The sequence below is a fragment of the Cydia fagiglandana genome, chromosome 1 (assembly GCF_963556715.1).
Source record: "Cydia fagiglandana chromosome 1, ilCydFagi1.1, whole genome shotgun sequence".
NCBI classification, from domain to species: domain Eukaryota; kingdom Metazoa; phylum Arthropoda; class Insecta; order Lepidoptera; family Tortricidae; genus Cydia; species Cydia fagiglandana.
The window spans coordinates 4,302,805-4,320,019 of NC_085932.1; the positions used below are offsets into that span (position 1 = coordinate 4,302,805).

A 17,215-nucleotide genomic window follows, 5' to 3' on the forward strand; every position below is an offset into this window, starting at 1 on the left:
TGTCAATATTACATACAAAGTAGCCAGGGACCGCCTGTTATCGACCGCTGGTCTATATGGTCTACACTACACTATCCTTCCGATTAAAAATATATTAGAACCCATTTATGCCAATAACTTATATTAATTACGTACGGAACGAGTATAGTTCGTATTATTGCGTTTGCCATTTGCGTCCATGGTCAAGCGGATTATTGTGTTCTAAATAATCTTAAACTATTGCTAATATGTACCTTTAATATTCCAGCACGGCATGGGCATCCCATCAGTGGGCATTCTCCTCCACGAGGTGATCAAGCTGATGTACCACGCCAAGGTCCGGGACCCGGTGTTCTTCCGGATCGGTACTTGCGGCGGCGTCGGCTATGAGGGAGGCACCGTCGTCATTTCTGATGAAGCTGTCGATGGCGCGCTGAAGAACGCCCTGGAACTGGTAAGATGCTTTACTAGATACTACCAAGTGATGCTTTACTAGATGTTGGAAAAAGCCAAGTCTCCACACGTTAAAGGGAATGTTCTACGCAAAAGTTCTGGACCGGGTCCAGTTCTTCCGGATCGGTACTTGCGGCGGTGTCGGCTATGAGGGAGGCACTGTCGTCATCTCTGATGAAGCTGTCGATGGCGCGCTGAAGAATGCTCTGGAATTGGTAAGATGTTTTACATGATATTATGATAGAGATGGTACTAGAGGGTTAGAGAGAGAGAGGAGTCAAGTGGAATTGAAGCTCATGTACCATGCTAAAATCTGTGATCCAGTGTTATTCCGGATCGGTACTTGCTGTGGCGCGGGCTACGAGATACCGTTGTCATTTTCGACGATGCACTCGATGGCGCTTTGGAGCTGGTATAAAATGCTCTAAAATATTCCACAAGATACTAACACAGTTATGTTATTCAGTACAAAGAGAGAGAATTCTCTACGAGGTGATTTTTGATTAACTGAGTATCGTGCCAAGATTCGTACAACCGAAGTTAATATTGGATATTTCTGGACGAAATGGTCATATACATGTAGAGTAAGAAAACAAGTCGTAAAAATGACCCCGTTTATTTTATGTGGTTGCCCGACATGAAAGTGTAACTGAACGGTGCATAAGTACTACATATATCCGCTGAATGCTTTTTTTTTCAAATAATAAATGCTCAAACTAAATTTCCACATTGCAGACGGTGTTAGGCAACACGGTGTCGCGGCCGGCAAAGCTGGACCGGCGGCTGGCGCGCGAGCTGCGGGCGCTGGCCGACCCCGAGGACCCGTACGACACCGTCACCGGCAAGACCATGTGCACATACGACTTCTACGAGGGTGCGCATACAGTCATCATTCTTCTTCCTCGCGTTATCCCGGCATTTTGCCACGGCTCATGGGAGCCTGGGGTTCGCTTGAAAACTAATTTTTACGAAAGCGACTGCCACCTGACCTTCCAATCCAGAGGGGAAACTAAGCCTTATTAGGATTAGTCCGGTTTCCTCGCGATGTTTTCCTTCACCGAAAAGCGACTGGCAAATATTAAATGATATTTCGTATTTAAGTTGATAAGTTGAAAACTCATTGGTACGAGCCGGGGTTTGAACCCGCGACCTCCGGATTGAAAGTCGCACGCTCTTACAGCTAGGCCACTAGCGCTTCCGTATCATCATCATTTAACATGAACACATTTCCGAAACATGTCGTGCGACTGACTAAAAACACGTGAGTTAAACCGTATAATTAATCTCTTTAAAAAAATATAGCTGCTTTTCATCCACATTCTTACGTGGCTTCGTCCTAACTGTTTCAAAGGACATTTACCGAAATACCTACAGTTTTCCCTCTAGAACACGCGGTTGTTGATTCTGCGAAAGATTGGGTTAGCCACTACCACCTAATACCTAGGCTTTGTCAGTTAGCATTTCTTTTTAATAGCTGGTAACTTTTAGTTTACAACTGGCTACATGTCCTACTATTCAACGTTATCGAGTTCATTCCATGTCCACGCTATCCAAACCTATCTAATCTCAATGATATTAACAGGTCAAGGGCGGCTCGACGGCGCATTCTGCGACTTCACCGAAGCAGACAAGATGGAGTATCTAGAGCGGGTGCACAAGGCTGGTGTTGTGAACATCGAGATGGAGTCGCTCGCCTTCGCAGCGCTCACTCACCACGCGGGCATCAAGGCGGCCGTCGTGTGTGTCACACTGCTCGACCGGCTCAAGGGTGACCAGGTGTGTTCCGAGTAGTGTAGCCCAGGGAGTGTGCAGGGAGCGTACTTTCATCTGCTACTGAAAAATTAAAATATAATTGTTTCTGGTTCATCGTAGAGTGATGAAGACTAAGTAGACTAAGCCTGTAAGAAGATTTGCTAAATCTTACCTGGACGACCCTGGGATGGGAAACCCGAATGGAGAACTTGGCTCAGACCAGTGGCGGATTAGCCCTAAGGCCCAGTAGGCCCGGGCCTAGAACGGCAAGATATTAGGGGCGGCAGCAAGGCGGCTATAGATGGGTGCTGGGAAAGGAGCGGCTAGTAGTAATACAGGGACTGGGGCCTTGGGCGACCAACGGTGCAAATCCGCCACTGGCTCAGATCTTTAATTAGGGCTATAATCATTGTTTGATATTTGCATTTTATATTCAATATAATGTTGTGGTTTTCAGGTACTCGCTCCCAAGGAAGTTCTGGATGAGTGGCAACAGAGGCCGACGAAGCTTGTCTGCCGCTACATTAAAAGGTATGTAGATAATCAAATTGATATCTACACACAGTCACACATAGCGTTGGCGAGGAGTTAGAGTGCGTGCTCATTTTTGAGCACCTCGGACGTTCCGATATATCTGATGGCGATTGTACACAACTACACTCTTCCAAATACATACTTTTTTGAGCAGTCTGTAATGGCTTTCCCAATAAAATTATAGCAACATCACAACACTTTCACATATCACAACTACATTTTCATTCTTCGATGCGAAAACGGCGTGCGTTTTATTGGGCTACATACATGACTTGTTTGATACGTAGTCGTCTAATAGACCTCCGTATAAAACAAGTCATGTATATAGTTTAGTATTATGTCACTACTTGTGAGTTCCTATAATTGGCTTCCTGTCTACTATAATTTCATTGTTGGATCTCCAAATAAATAAAATAATAAAAATATTTTCCCGCAGGTATCTGCAGATGAAGGGCCGCCTGTCGCTGGACGGGCACGGCTCGGTGTCCGTCAAGAGCCCGCGTCGGTTCAAGCTGGTGCAACAGGAGTCGGAGACCTACGACTAAGCTGCCAGGCGACTCCTCAGTCGACTAAGCCGCCAGCTAGGGCAACCAACTCGGTCGACTAGGCTCTGCCGGTGTTAAGGTAACTAACGCAGTCGGCCCGTCGCTATGTTTAAGGCCGAGCCACACCGGCTTGCGTGTGCGTGACGTGCGCGTGTGCGTGCGCTAAAATGTTGGAGCCGCACACGCACACGTCACGCAAGCGGTGTGCCGTCTCTCATAAGGATCTGTATACTACAACGCCGCACGCGCACGTGCACGTCACGCACACGCAGCCGGTGTGCACTGTCCTTTAAAGTAACACTTACGGTACAGGAGACTAAACTAACGGAACACAAGTCGCAAACAACTTTGCTGGCTTATCAAGTAATGTAGGTAAATAACATTTTAGAGTTAGATGGAGCAAACTGACAGCATTCATGTTCAGCAATGTTTTAAAACTAATACAAGATTGTACTATAACACGGTAATCTCATGAAATACATGCCCGCAAACGTCAGTGTACTTCGAATTCTGGATGCAACTACGATACGTGAGATACAATACGGCTATGTGTAAGCTTTCAGAATGGGTGTTTAATACTGTTGCTCTGAGTAGTTGAGTTTTCTGTGGCCGTCTGACACATCTGCGACGCTCGGCATTGTGTCATATATGCTAATGTGACATGTGTAGTGCCAATCGTGACATTTGCGCCAATATTTAAGGCACTAAGCTCTACTGACTAAACGGGAATACTGCTTACATTCTCTTATATATAGATGGTCAAGCAAATCTTGTCAGTAGAAAAAAGCGCGAAGTTCAAAGTTTCTATGAGAGGATATCTCTTCGCGCCTACATTTTTCAAATTTGCCGCCTTTTTCTATTGACAAGATCTGCTTGACCAAGCATATCTATCTATCTTTTATAACTCTGTTTCTTCCTGGTCTAATTTTTTTTTGTTGAATTCAAAGATGCTTTGAAATGTCGGGCTAAATTAGAAGCATTAAAGGAGGCCCTTCGCGGTTCTTAACCAGATATTACATTCCCGTTGTTATAGACGATTGTGAATTATGAGATTTCATCTAGTTTTTCGGTTCAATATCATTAGTATTTTTTTTTAATCGGCATGACACGATTATATATTAGGTATATTCCTGTATTAAGATCAGCGGGCGCAGCACGGTTCCATTTTTATCGCCTGTCACTATGCACGTCCCTTTCACACTTACCTTTGTTAGAACGTGACAAGCATGGTGACAAGCGATAAAAATGCGACTGTGCTATGCCGCCAGGTCTGAAAGTGACAAAGCTTCGCGAAAGTTAGAGGATGATGGAATTTTCGCTTCGGCCTCGAATCACACGTATTCTAAAATACTTATCTACACGGTGTAACATGAGTAAACCGAATAATTTTAACAACGTATTCCTGATCATATTTAGAGACAAAAATGTCCTATAAACTTTTTTGAAATTCGCCTAGTTTCAAAGATATTATTAATTAAAAAAAAAAAACAAGTTTTTATTGTTACATAGTGTAAAAGGCCTTTTTGATGGTGATGTTGCTGCTATGGGACGTAGTCTAAATATCCTTATTGATAGATGTCAAAAAGTGACAAGTAACACTTTGCAAAAAGTGGGTTCTACGAAAAAAAAATTTAAAAATCAATTTCAAGTGATAAGTTTACCAATAACATTTATTTTTTATCTACAAATACATTCAAAATATTGAAAAAACAAAACAAAAAAATAATTCTTTTTGGCGAAATTGACCTAAACTCATATTACATTTTTTACTTCTTTTGGCCTCAGAAATGCTTGGTTGAAATAATTCGGTTTCCTCATGTTACACCGTGTATAAATCTTGGCCACAAACGAGAAGGTGGCAGCCCTCGTTCGAGGCTCGAAGCGAACGTGTCCATTGTCTTTACTATTACTAAATAATATGTCAGTCACTGCCATATTCGTTAGTTAAGTACATATGTACCTAAATCGTGTATCTATCGGGTACCTAATCTAATAGAAGCTTTGAACATTTTATTTTCAAACACATATATATTTTTTTTATGACATGTAATTGATTAATCTATCCACTTGTATTATTTATATGAAAAGTGTAATTGTTTATAACTAAGTAATCACGGCAAATTAGTTTGTGTACTTAGTTATGTATTATGTATGTATGTGCTATGTTGTACTAGCTACTTTATATAATATTATTCACGTATTGTAAGTATCGGACACAACAATCAAATAACTAAGTGCTACTGCCAAATTATTGATATGTATATTCTTACTATAATTTACAACTTTATCTTGTATTTACGTATGTGTATAGTTGGCCTCAAAAGTTGCTGGATATTTTATAGTTGACAGATTTTAACCTCGCGTATTACTTTTAAGTATATTGATACCTACCATTTTATTTAAAATAGTTTTCGGAGATTTTTCTTAGTTATATTTATATGAAACCATAGTCAAGAGCTATAGATAAAACCAGAAAGAACCTATTGCGCGAAAGTACAAAAGTGTTCAATGACTTTCGACACTGACTGTACTGAGAGGTTTTTTTAAATACTTTTTATTTGCAAAGATGTTAAGAAACACATATCGTCATTTATTCAATGACTTTGATATCGTTTACCTTTGGACTCGAGTGACTTAGATTTTCTAAAGTATTACGTGAAAGTGGTTAATCGGTAATCAAGTCGAGTAAAATCGAAGTAGTAGTGACATATCAACTGCATCACAAAGTTTTTACATTTATCGGGTTATATAATTTACTTATTTTTAAAAGCTAAACATTCCCATGTCTTTTTGATGATTTAGCTACATGTGTGTGTTGGACTACAAATGATTATATTTTGGCAAGTTTGCATACATCATTTTTATTCCCAGTGTATCATGTGTTACCTCTGCATTTTATTTTTAGTAGGTTAGTCTATAGGGAACCTTTTCTAGTGTGAATATTTCGTTATGCTCAATGTGCATGTAATTTAAATCTTTCACAAAACAAACGAAGTACCATTCTTTTTGTTTCATTATTGTTTTGAACAAAATATATCACATCAATCCAAGATACCTTACTAATAACAAAATTCTATAAGGTCATTGCGTAAGTTTACCGTCCAGTGCCTATTCCCGTCCACTTGGCGTAGGTAGTTTTGCTACAAAGAATTGCGTATCATTTGAATATATGTATAGGTATACATTCAATATATAGGCATATATTCAAATTATACGCAATTCTGTAGCAACTGCGCCAAGTGGACGGAAACAGGCACTGGACGGTAAAATGACGCAAAGACCCTACTTAGTGTGTTCACGACGCTAGACATGTGAAGCACTTATTAGGACGAAGAAAGTCCAAATAATAAAAATAAGAAATAAAAATAGCTGCCGCCGTTACTCTGAGTCATATATGACAGATTTCTCACGAGCTGAGTGTGTTATTAAACTGTTTTACAACGAACATTGAGTTTGTTCCGATATAATAGTTACAGAGCCCCGTAAACTAGTATTAAATCGGCGTATTATGTATAGGCGGCTATGTTGTATAGTAGATAAACGTTATTCAAAAGTTTAATACAGATGTTATGCGCTTCCAATTAATAAATTGTTACATGCAATCATGCACAAAATGTTGGCAGATGATTGTTTCATATATATCGGTATCGGTAGATAAGAGTGAATATTTTTTATTTATATTAACCCGATTGTGAGTTTTAATGAAAATTTTAATGTTCATCGAATTGAAAGTGTTATCGGTAATTGTTATAGTATAAAATAATCGACATGTAACTAGGCTATAAGAATAATATGCTTCGGAGAAAGTAACTCAGAAAATTGCACCAATATTTATTAGAGTTACTAGGATGTATAGTTAATCACTGTACGAGTAGCTTAGGGAGAGTTGTTAAGTAGCTTTGTATAAACGAAATAAAACTGAGTAGGTTTTGTTTTACGATATCTTCAACTCACCCTAAGCCTCATTATAAGTAACAAACTATGGTAATTATTTGCGTTTTGAGAAATTATAACTACTGTTGTATACGTCAAACATCGTATAGTGCGATGAGTACCTTTGCAATTAAAAACTTTAATTATAATAACTCAAAATGGCATGTACTTAAGCTCATTGTTTGTAAACTGTTAGAGTATGCATTGCTATATTCGGTGTTAACGTTAATCGGTTTATGAAGTTACGCGTAGATGATTTGTTGTTGAATTGGTTATTTAGGAGGTTGTTTCAAGTAGTTACCACCTGCGCCTACTGAACTATGGAGCACTAGCTTAATTTGGACTCTGAAAACTCTACAGTCAGTATGAGGTATCAAGGTGTATGTGTGAAAGAGTGAAGTATCAATATAAAAGCGCATTCATGTTAAACTTGCATGTCTAATGCCATGGAGCTTGGCTATCTATGTGACATGCGCTTGAATTAAGATGAAGGTGTAAATACTCTGGTGTAGACATGCCTTTACATGAAGACGTAACTCCACACAGGCACAAATTACTGAACACACAGACATAAAAAAACCAATATCATGCTAGACTTTTAGCAAGTACTTAAAGTAAAGCGCTTTCGAAACGTGTCCGGTGGTAACTACTGAGAATAATCTATTTAGGATAAGGCTTCTGGACCTAAGTTGCCGGCGGAGCTGCGGACCGCGGTATACAAACAATTTAGTAATAAGGCTATATACGTGACAACGGACCCCTGAACCGTTTAAAGGCTTTAATGGATCCCTTAGTGCAGCGGTCGGCAACCTTTTAGCAGCCAAGGGCTACATAGTAGTTAACGGAGGTGACGCGGGCCGTACTTTGTTAATATTTATGACTTTATGAGACATTGTCGTTTGTCACTATTACATACAAAATAGTCAAGGCGGCACTCGGGTCGCAAGTGACAGGTTCACGAGCCGCATGCGGCCCTCGGGCCGCAGGTTGCCAACCGCTGCCTTGGTGGGATATTATTTCTCATTTAAATAGTTTTCGTGCATTACAAGTCTTTGTAGTTTGGCATGAAAAAACTACTTAACAGTGTCAACTATTAATACGTTTCTCTAATTATTGTTTGTTTTTTATTAGAGGATTTAAATCTTGAGAGACTAACACTAATTTGTACATCACTGTCTCTTTCAGATTGTTCGGAAATTAGAAAGTAATAAAATTATTGTTAGCTTTCAGGAAAGTTTAATATAGCTCTTCTCAATTAGTAAAGGCCTCATGTCATACTCGATTAGTTTTTATTTAATTTTGAACCTAGATGTTAAATATTGGTACAGGCGAGTCCATGAATGTAAATGCATCTTTTAGGTATTCTTGAAAAAAAAAAGATTAAGTACCTAAAACATGCATTTCATTATCATCATGAGCTTGACTGTACAATGATCATTGTCTATCTATTAGCTGATTTTGTCAGCTAAATAGTATTTAATCAAAATGGTTTAAGCTCCTTTTTGTAAGCATTAAGCTACCAAACCTAAACATAAATTAATTTTACTAGAATAACTTACCTACCTAAGTATGATTATTTATCGTATTAATAAATTTAATTTTGACTCCCTATGTCTATGTTATTATTTTATTCCTATAACAAACCTTTCGCAATTTTTGTAAGGCGCTTAAATATATCGTTGCTTATCATGAACAGTGGTACAACTAAAAATGAAATGCTATTGCATTTAATATTCTATCTTTTAGTGGTAAGATTTAAAGTCGAATGGCATTTCATTTTGTTTTGTGTCACTATTCATGATAAGCGTCGATATTTTTTAGTTTTTACCTTATTGCTAGAGTCTGTCCAAGCTAACTGTGCACTAGCTTGAATATAATAAAACGAGAGGATGTCATCTTAAACGTCATATCGTCAGGTGACAACTAAAACTCGCTACATAATTAATTACTTTCACAAGTTAAGAGCCAGAGTCAACCGTGCGAGTAGCAAAATAAAGTTAATTTTTGTATAGTTATTTTTTTGTAATGACTGACTTTTGGGGCTCACCTGATATGATATTTAACATTAATGATCACATCGCCGCACTTTGTCATTGCAAATTCCATGTAGAGTTAGCTAGGTCTGACTTTCATAGGCAGGAAAAAGAAAATACTAACTTATTCTTTCATATTTATTGATTTCGTTTGACTGTACTTAAATTACCTACTTATTTTACCAAAGTGTATTTAAGGAGGGATATAGAAAGGTAGATACAGTTAAGTTTGATCGCCCCCTTGATCAACTCACAATTTTTAGCATACCTACTTACGGCTAGATAGCTAAGATATCTTAGTCTAAGGCAGAGAATTAAGAAATTAAGTTTCATGAAAAACATTTAATCATGTCGACTGAATGTTAGGTATGATTTTACTAATAAGTTACATTAAAATCTATAAGCATGTAAAACTTTATCTATTGATTATGTACTTAACTACTTATGTATTTAAAAAATGGCACAATGACTACTCACCTATGCTCACGTAACTTTTGTCTGGGTTCACGAGGTTATGAGAGCGAATGTTTGTGCAATTTTTAAATCAAATCTATAGGTTAACGTTAATAAACTAAGCGCCACTTGCACCATCCCACTAACCCGAGGTTAACCGGTTAAACCGTTAACACAGTGTCAAATAGTACCGGTAACCATGGCAATTCCAGGTTTAACCGGTTAAACCCGGGTTAGGGGAATGGTGCAAGTGGGCCTAAGGCGAATAGCTATTATACTTAACTATATTGTTTTACAAATGCCAATACCTAACTGCCTAATGTGAAATAAATACGTTACATGTTCACTGTTATAACAGCTGCATTCCCCTGAATGTTGATGATATAGAGTAGTTATCCTTATACGGCGTAATGTGCAATATAATGTACATTCCATTTAAAAAACAAATCATGTTTTTATAAGAAGTATGAAACTATTTTTCCGTCACTAGAACATCGAAGTCTATAAAGTATCATTAAATGTGCAAAACAATAGGTAGAAAATTCATAAATGAAGGTCAGTCTTAATCATTTATTCAATATTAGTAGAAGCGTGGTATTTGAGCAAAAACGGTTTATTTCAGCAGTCATTGTTATCATTACCTTACTGATAACATTAACTTTTCAATCATTTGACAAAATTATTGTAAAATCGAACTCTATCAGTTCCTTTCGCAGTATGAAAAGAAAGAAATAGAGCTAATTTTAACCGATGTCCTCGGATCTACAGCGTGCCTATATATGCCATCTAGAACCAAATTGATATGGTTACTCAAATATGGCAGCATTGACTTTATAACCTTTAAACTTTATTGTTCAAGTCCGTAGACCATTCAAGCCTTAACAGTGGCACTCTGTAGATGTTTGTTAGTTGAGTATTTAGTGGTGTAATGTGTTGTTAGAGCTGCAGGAACTTCATGAGTGCGTCGTAGATGAGGCGGGGGCTGGCGTCGCCGTCGGCGGTGTAGCGCACGCCGCGCAGCGCGCCGTCCTCGTTGCGCACCACGCCGTACTCGCCCACGATGAACCCGTCCGCCGTGCGCTCCTCCACGCGGTACTTGCGGTACTGCCGCCCCTCCACCACGTACCCCACCTTGCAGCTGTCGTCTTTGCACTCTTGACCAGATTCTTGGACCCCGTGGCTTTGACCATCCGTCAATACGCTGTCTTTCTCGTCGACTTCGTAGTTCTTTTCCGGCCCATGCTCCGGTTGTAAAGTCGTCGTGCTGGTCGTGGTATCTGCGGCTACGGATGAAGGCGTTTGTGTGTTTTGCCACGGAGTAGGAACCGGCGCTTCTTGCGGCGGCAGATTGAGCGAGGCGTGGGGACTATAGAACTTCGCGGGTTCACTGTATATCTTCGCCGGTTCGCTGTACACCTTGGCTGGCTCGCTGTAAACTTTCGCAGGCTCACTGTACACCTTTGCCGGTTCGCTGTAAAACTTGGCGGGTTCACTGTATACTTGCGCTGGCTGGCTGTATATCTTCGGCTGCTCGCTGTATATAGGTTGTTCCGGAAACGCTGGAGCCGGTTTGTGCTCGTTATAATTAGATATCTTTTCGGGCGTGTCGTGTAGTATATTAAAACTAACAGTTGTCAATCTCGGGCCCTGCCCCCTTTCACCGAGTGACAGACCTTGAATATAATTTTGCGAGGGCGGCGAGAGCGCTACTGATCTACCTAATGGTATATTTGCAATGTCTTCCTGAATGTCCTCGGTGATTTGTTTTACTTCGGCATTCAAGGGTTCGTTGGAGTCGTTTGTCACGTGATGTTTGATCTGCAACTGGAATGGGTGGACTTGTTCTAGATGATGGGTTCCTCGAGCTTCTTTTTTCGAATGAAGTTGTTTGATGAACTCTATGTTGGCGCCTGCTAAGGATGGTGCGGGTTCTTCGAGAGTTTCGTTGCTGGGAGTGGTTGTCTCGATGGTCGCTATGGCGGGAGTTACAGAAGCAGTCTCGTGAGCGATCAGATCTTCCTCTGGTTCCAGGATTTTTCTCTGCTTGCCCTTGCCTCTATCGACTGCGACCGAGGACGTTATGCTCACGGATATCACTTCGTCATCTTTGCTTTGGTCGGCGGGTTCGCTGGGCGCGTTGAAATCAGTTTTTCCCTCTCCATTGTGGTCCTGCACTGGTCGCGAAGTCACAATCACCAACGGAAGAATCTGTAATGAAAACAGAGTATGTATGAGTGCCTATATTTATATTATTTACGTAATAGGTGTGCCTGTTTAGTTAAGACAAAGCAACATAATAAAACTGCATTGCTTCGTCAATAATAATATGATATATTTATTGCGTGAGTTTATCATAAATGATACATAACGTACCTAATGATTGATTTCAATGCATGAGTTTTTTTAGTGCCAATAAAACTACATGAGAATAGGTACTCGTATTAATAAGCACTACATTATTTCAGATCTTGAACCAAATACGTTTTACTAAACAATGGAAGATTTTGCTTACTAAGTCGCACGAGTGTCTTTTAAAATCGAGCGGCCATGAAGGTATAAAAAAGTAATTATTACTTCAACATTATTTGACAAGCGGCTATAACAAGTTTTTGACACTAAGTAGTTAGGTATACCTAAGTGGAAAACTGTAGTAAGGTATAGGTATATGTGATACCTACGTAAGTGCTTGTTAAATTATAAGCGGAATGTAACGTGTTACATTTTTTAAAGTTGCTATGTAGGTATTTACATAATTAGGTAGCGTAGCCTCATGCCTAATAAACAATTAGCTACCAGGCTACACACTTATTTTATGATATTAAACAATTACGTTTACCTAACTAATAATTTGCCAAAACAATTAAAATATCATAAATAAATCATTATATGTGTGATAATAATTGGTTGAGCTGACGACAGACATATAGAGCATAGAGCACTTTGCCGGACCCCTCATTATAAATCGGTAAATGATCGTTAATGAAGATTCATGGTCACCGCACGCTTTAAGTATGCCTCGAGCCGGATCTGGGTTAGGCCTATGTCCAGCAGTGAACATCTTTCGGCTGATATGATGATGATGATGCCTCGAGCCGCAGTACCCAGTTAAACCGTACCCTACTTAGTACTACAGCAACCCATTTTAAATGGGAGATAAGAAAGAACAGAGTACCTTACCAACCCAGACAAAAGACAATTTAGGTACCTATGTATGTGTTGAACTTTTGGACCATAGATATAGGATTGGATGTAGATTTATTTATACACAGGACGTAGTTGGGTGGTTTTAAGCTATGCCTAAGTATTTAATTGTTACATAAACATATATTAACGACTTTTCATGAGCGTTTCTTTTATTTTTTGCTCTTTTTATATATTGTGACCTTTTTTGCCACTTTTGTGTTATTTCTACTCAGAATCACGTGCTCTTTCGATCCTAATGGGATAAAAAAAGAGTTTTTTTTTCCTATTGTGTTACCATTTCCCCATATACCTACTTTGTATGGCGGTAACAAAAAGGAAAGTTTGAAAATGTATGGAAATTTTAGGACACTTTTTTCCTCCTATAAGGATGAATAGGTAGGGCTCGCGATCCTGACTAGGATGACACAAAAGTGGCAAAAAAGGTCACAATATATAAAAATGGCAAAAAAATAAAAGAAACGCTCTCATACCGCCCGTTTCAGGCACGACCAACTGATATCAATAGTTGTAATTACAACAATCATCTGCGCGCACGAGGCGGATGCGTGTTGAACAATTACTGTCAGAAAAAAGTTACCGCGGCCTGACCTGCCAAGTATGCTGGCATTGCTGGCCGGCAACTGAAAGTGGATTTATATGTAAAATGGTGACGTAAGCGCACTGGGGTGTTAAATGCTGTTAAACCGTCTCATAGACTAATAATACTACACCGCCAATCCCCTTGACATGCGCGTAACCAAAACGCTGCTTATTTTTGTAGTCGGTATCTAGATGTCGGATCGAAGATAACGACAAACGAGAAGTCTAATCTCAAATCTCATCAGATTTCAGCTAATATTATAACTGCAACTCTATTTTCAAGCTTGTAATTTATTATTATTACAAGCCTATATGGTGTCCTCCTGGGCAAAGGCCTCCGCCCTCGATTTCCATTCGTCTCGGTATTGAGCAACCTTCGGCCAGTCGTTAAGTTATGCGTCCAGGTCATCCCGCCATCTCCGTCGGCCTACCAGATCCTCGCCCGTCTTGCGGCACCCATACCGTGGTTATTTTGGCCCACTTGTAATATTAGTTGTACGAGTAACTTGTTGAGCAATACAGTGACAACAAGTGTTAAGTATAGGGTGATAAATCCGTTATTTGACGGACGAAAATAAGCAGCGTTTTGGTTACGTGTTGGTTACGTGCATGTCAAGGGGATTGGCAGTCTAGTATTATTAGTCTATGACCGTGTTGATTTGCTGTCAAATTGCTACATTGTATTAACTCAACTGTACAATCAATTTAACTGTCTATATTCGCTTTTTACGATTGCGTGTAGGCATTGTGCTTGATTATACCTAATGATTATTCATTAAGAAGATATTATTCCGAGTTTAAATTTCGATGAAGGGAATTTATTCTTGGTAGGTATGCACATACGTTATCCATTTTATCTCTAAACTATGTTTTTTACTATGTTAAATAGGCATTTATTTAAACGGTTTTTTAAAGGTACCAGACTATATCATGTATTTATTATAAGGAGTAAAAATGAATTTAATCAGATTAGATCTTAATAATAGGAGAGGCCTATGTCCAGCAGTGGACGAGAGTAGGCTGATGATGATGATGATGATGATGATGATGATGATGAGATCTTAATTATATTATTTTATTTGTATTTAATAATGTATTACGAATTGAAAAAACATTATGAAATTTGATTTTAGCCTAATTGGAAATAAAAATGGTGCCAAACATACGACACGAGGATTTAATGATTGATAGACTGAGGTTTTCGGGGTTTTCCGCACTTTCGAGTGTAATATGCATATTGGGATGAGTCAGATAACTTGCAGCATAACTACCAAATTGCACGCATTGATAGTCTAGTTGCAAGTGTGTAAAATATTTTCCTGCTGGCTTCTTCGTGCCAGCATACTCGTAATATACCTAGGTATTCTAGGAAAACCTTGATCGGTACGACTCAAATGATACTACTTTAACAGACTTAATTAGGCATATGTTACGCTTTTAAGAATTTATGCCAGATTTGATTGTGCTATTCAAAGGTAGTTTAGTCGAACGAGCGAGCGAAGCGAAGCGAAGTTCTTACATTCGACTTCGGACACGCGGCCGGCTAGCGGCACGTCCCGGCATTTCAATGTTTTTAAGCTGAACTGTCAGAAGATAGTTTGATACTCAAGAACTTAAGTAAATTTGTCCTAATTTAAATGAAATTGGGTAAACGTGTAGTTGAGGGCAGTAAATTTTAGTCATTAAATTATGAGCAGGCTTTATCAAGAGGTTATTAAGCTAGAAGAGCTTAAAATGCTAAACAGCTATTTGTGAGGGGTCATGCATTTGTGGTCATCTTTTTTGTAAGAAAGTATGGTCGAGTTTGGTATCAAATGAAAGCGCTCGGCTTGCACTTTTATAATATCGTCTTTAAATTTACCATTTTGAAATAATTAGCAAGATAAAAATAAACATAGTATAGGTATTTGACATTTGGCAAGAAACTGGAAGGTAGAGGTTCTACACTCCATAAGTACAAGAAACATTACGGCTTACCACAGATACAGTTTATTTTAATCTCTATGGTGAATCAGTTAAAGGCTCCACAGAGCTTACAATTATAGTTGGTCAAAGGACTGTCTCGTTTCAAACACAGACAGAGAGAATCATACTATCTTTGTCTTACACCAGTCCTAGCACCCGAAAGAAAAGGACGAGTATAGTTTTTTGTTCTTATTTACTGACAAATTTGATTTGACAACTATATTCGCACGCGTTTTCAATCCATTGTCGACTTTAGCCTCGCCACAAGGCCACAGACGTTCGGAATGGGGTTGGCAACTGTCAAAGGTTTGCATAGATGGCGCCATCATAGCTTGGCTCTTTGTCTATGAGATTTGGCTTAAATGACTGGCATCCAGGACATAAATATTCATTACAAACAAAAAATTGACACAATTCTAGGGATTGACAGGGCAAGCTATGCTGGCGCCATCTTCATAATACTTCGACCGGCCAACCCCATTTTCCGAACGGAATTACATTTGTAGAGCGACGTCCCGTTCCTACCTGTCATTCCGTACGGAAACTGAATGAAAATTCCGAACGTCTGCGGCCAAGGTAAGTGTGCAACAAAATAAAGATGAAGATGGCGGCCATGCACTATGCCGTTTTTTAGGTTTTGGGGGGGCGCAGATTTCGATGATGATGATTATTTTGAAATCCAACATGGCGGCCATGCACTATGTCATAAAAGTCGTCATGGATGTCGTTTTATTGGTTTTAGGGGGCCCCGATTTCGAAAATGATGACCATTTTGGAATCCAAAATGGCGGCCATGCACGTCATAAAAGTCGTCATGGGTGTCGTTTTATAGGTTTTAGGGGGCCCCGATTTCGAAAATGATGACCATTTTGGAATCCAAAATGGCGGCCATGCACTATGTCATATAAGTCGTCATGGGTGTCGATTTATAGGTTTTAGGGGGGCACAGATTTCGAAAATGATGACCATTTCGGATTTCAAAATGGCGGCCATGCACTATGTTATAAAAGTCCTCATATCACCTCATAGTCCTCGAGCCGCTTGAAGTAAACAAGATAATTAAGGAACTAAAAGATAAGTATAGTTACGGCATAGACGAGCTACCATCTGCATTAATTAAGTTTTGCGCTGATGAACTAACTTTACCATATTGTATGCTAATAAACCAGTCATTTTTACAAGGAATATTCCCTGACAGATTAAAAATTTCGGTCATTAAGCCCATACATAAAAAAGACGCCAAATCAAACCCTAGCAATTATCGGCCTATTTCTCTTTTGCCCGCGTCCTCAAAAGTGTTTGAAACAGCAATGTGTAAACGCCTTTACTCATTCTGTGAAAAATACGATGTATTTGACGACTGTCAGAACGGCTTTCGTAAGAACCGATCCACTGAACTTGCTACTTACAAATTTATACAGGAGGTGCTAAATACCCTAAATGACAAAAAATATGCAGTTGGAATCCTCCTAGACAGGGCCGGATTAACCCTAAGTCAAAGTAGGCAACTGCCTAGGGGCCCCGCCTCGGCTTGGGGGCCCCGCCTCTGCTAGGGGGCCCCGGCGGCTCAGCGCGCACCAAATAAAATTTTGTTCCATAGGCTCAAAATTCATGAGTAATTTTTTTTATTTTTATAATAATGAATACTTATGCTTTGTTATTTTTTTTTCTATCCGTTCTTTAAATTAATCAAATACTGTAATAAAATTGAAACAATACGTAAAAGTTTACGAGGCGCATTCTGCGTAGGTACCTGTTGTCAAGTTGTAATAATAGAGCTTATCA

General features: G+C 39.2%; 2 protein-coding genes across 2 annotated transcripts in view; one reads left to right on the forward strand and one right to left on the reverse strand.

The window, feature by feature from the left end:
- The window catches only part of LOC134679844 (uridine phosphorylase 1), a 37,776-nt gene extending 28,969 nt beyond the window's left edge, over nt 1–8,807 (forward strand). The window contains exons 5-9 of the mRNA XM_063538750.1: nt 248–433; nt 1,168–1,306; nt 2,015–2,208; nt 2,642–2,715; nt 3,155–8,807. Coding sequence (XP_063394820.1) covers nt 248–433; nt 1,168–1,306; nt 2,015–2,208; nt 2,642–2,715; nt 3,155–3,263 — 702 coding nt within the window. The 3' untranslated portion in view covers nt 3,264–8,807. The remainder of the gene's footprint in view (nt 1–247; nt 434–1,167; nt 1,307–2,014; nt 2,209–2,641; nt 2,716–3,154) is intronic.
- Nucleotides 8,808–9,359: 552 nt separating this feature from the next.
- The window catches only part of LOC134679689 (uncharacterized), a 28,428-nt gene continuing 20,572 nt past the window's right edge, over nt 9,360–17,215 (reverse strand). Inside the window, exon 2 of the mRNA XM_063538640.1 lies at nt 9,360–11,890. Within this exon, the coding sequence (XP_063394710.1) occupies nt 10,619–11,890 (1,272 nt within the window). The 3' untranslated portion in view covers nt 9,360–10,618. The remainder of the gene's footprint in view (nt 11,891–17,215) is intronic.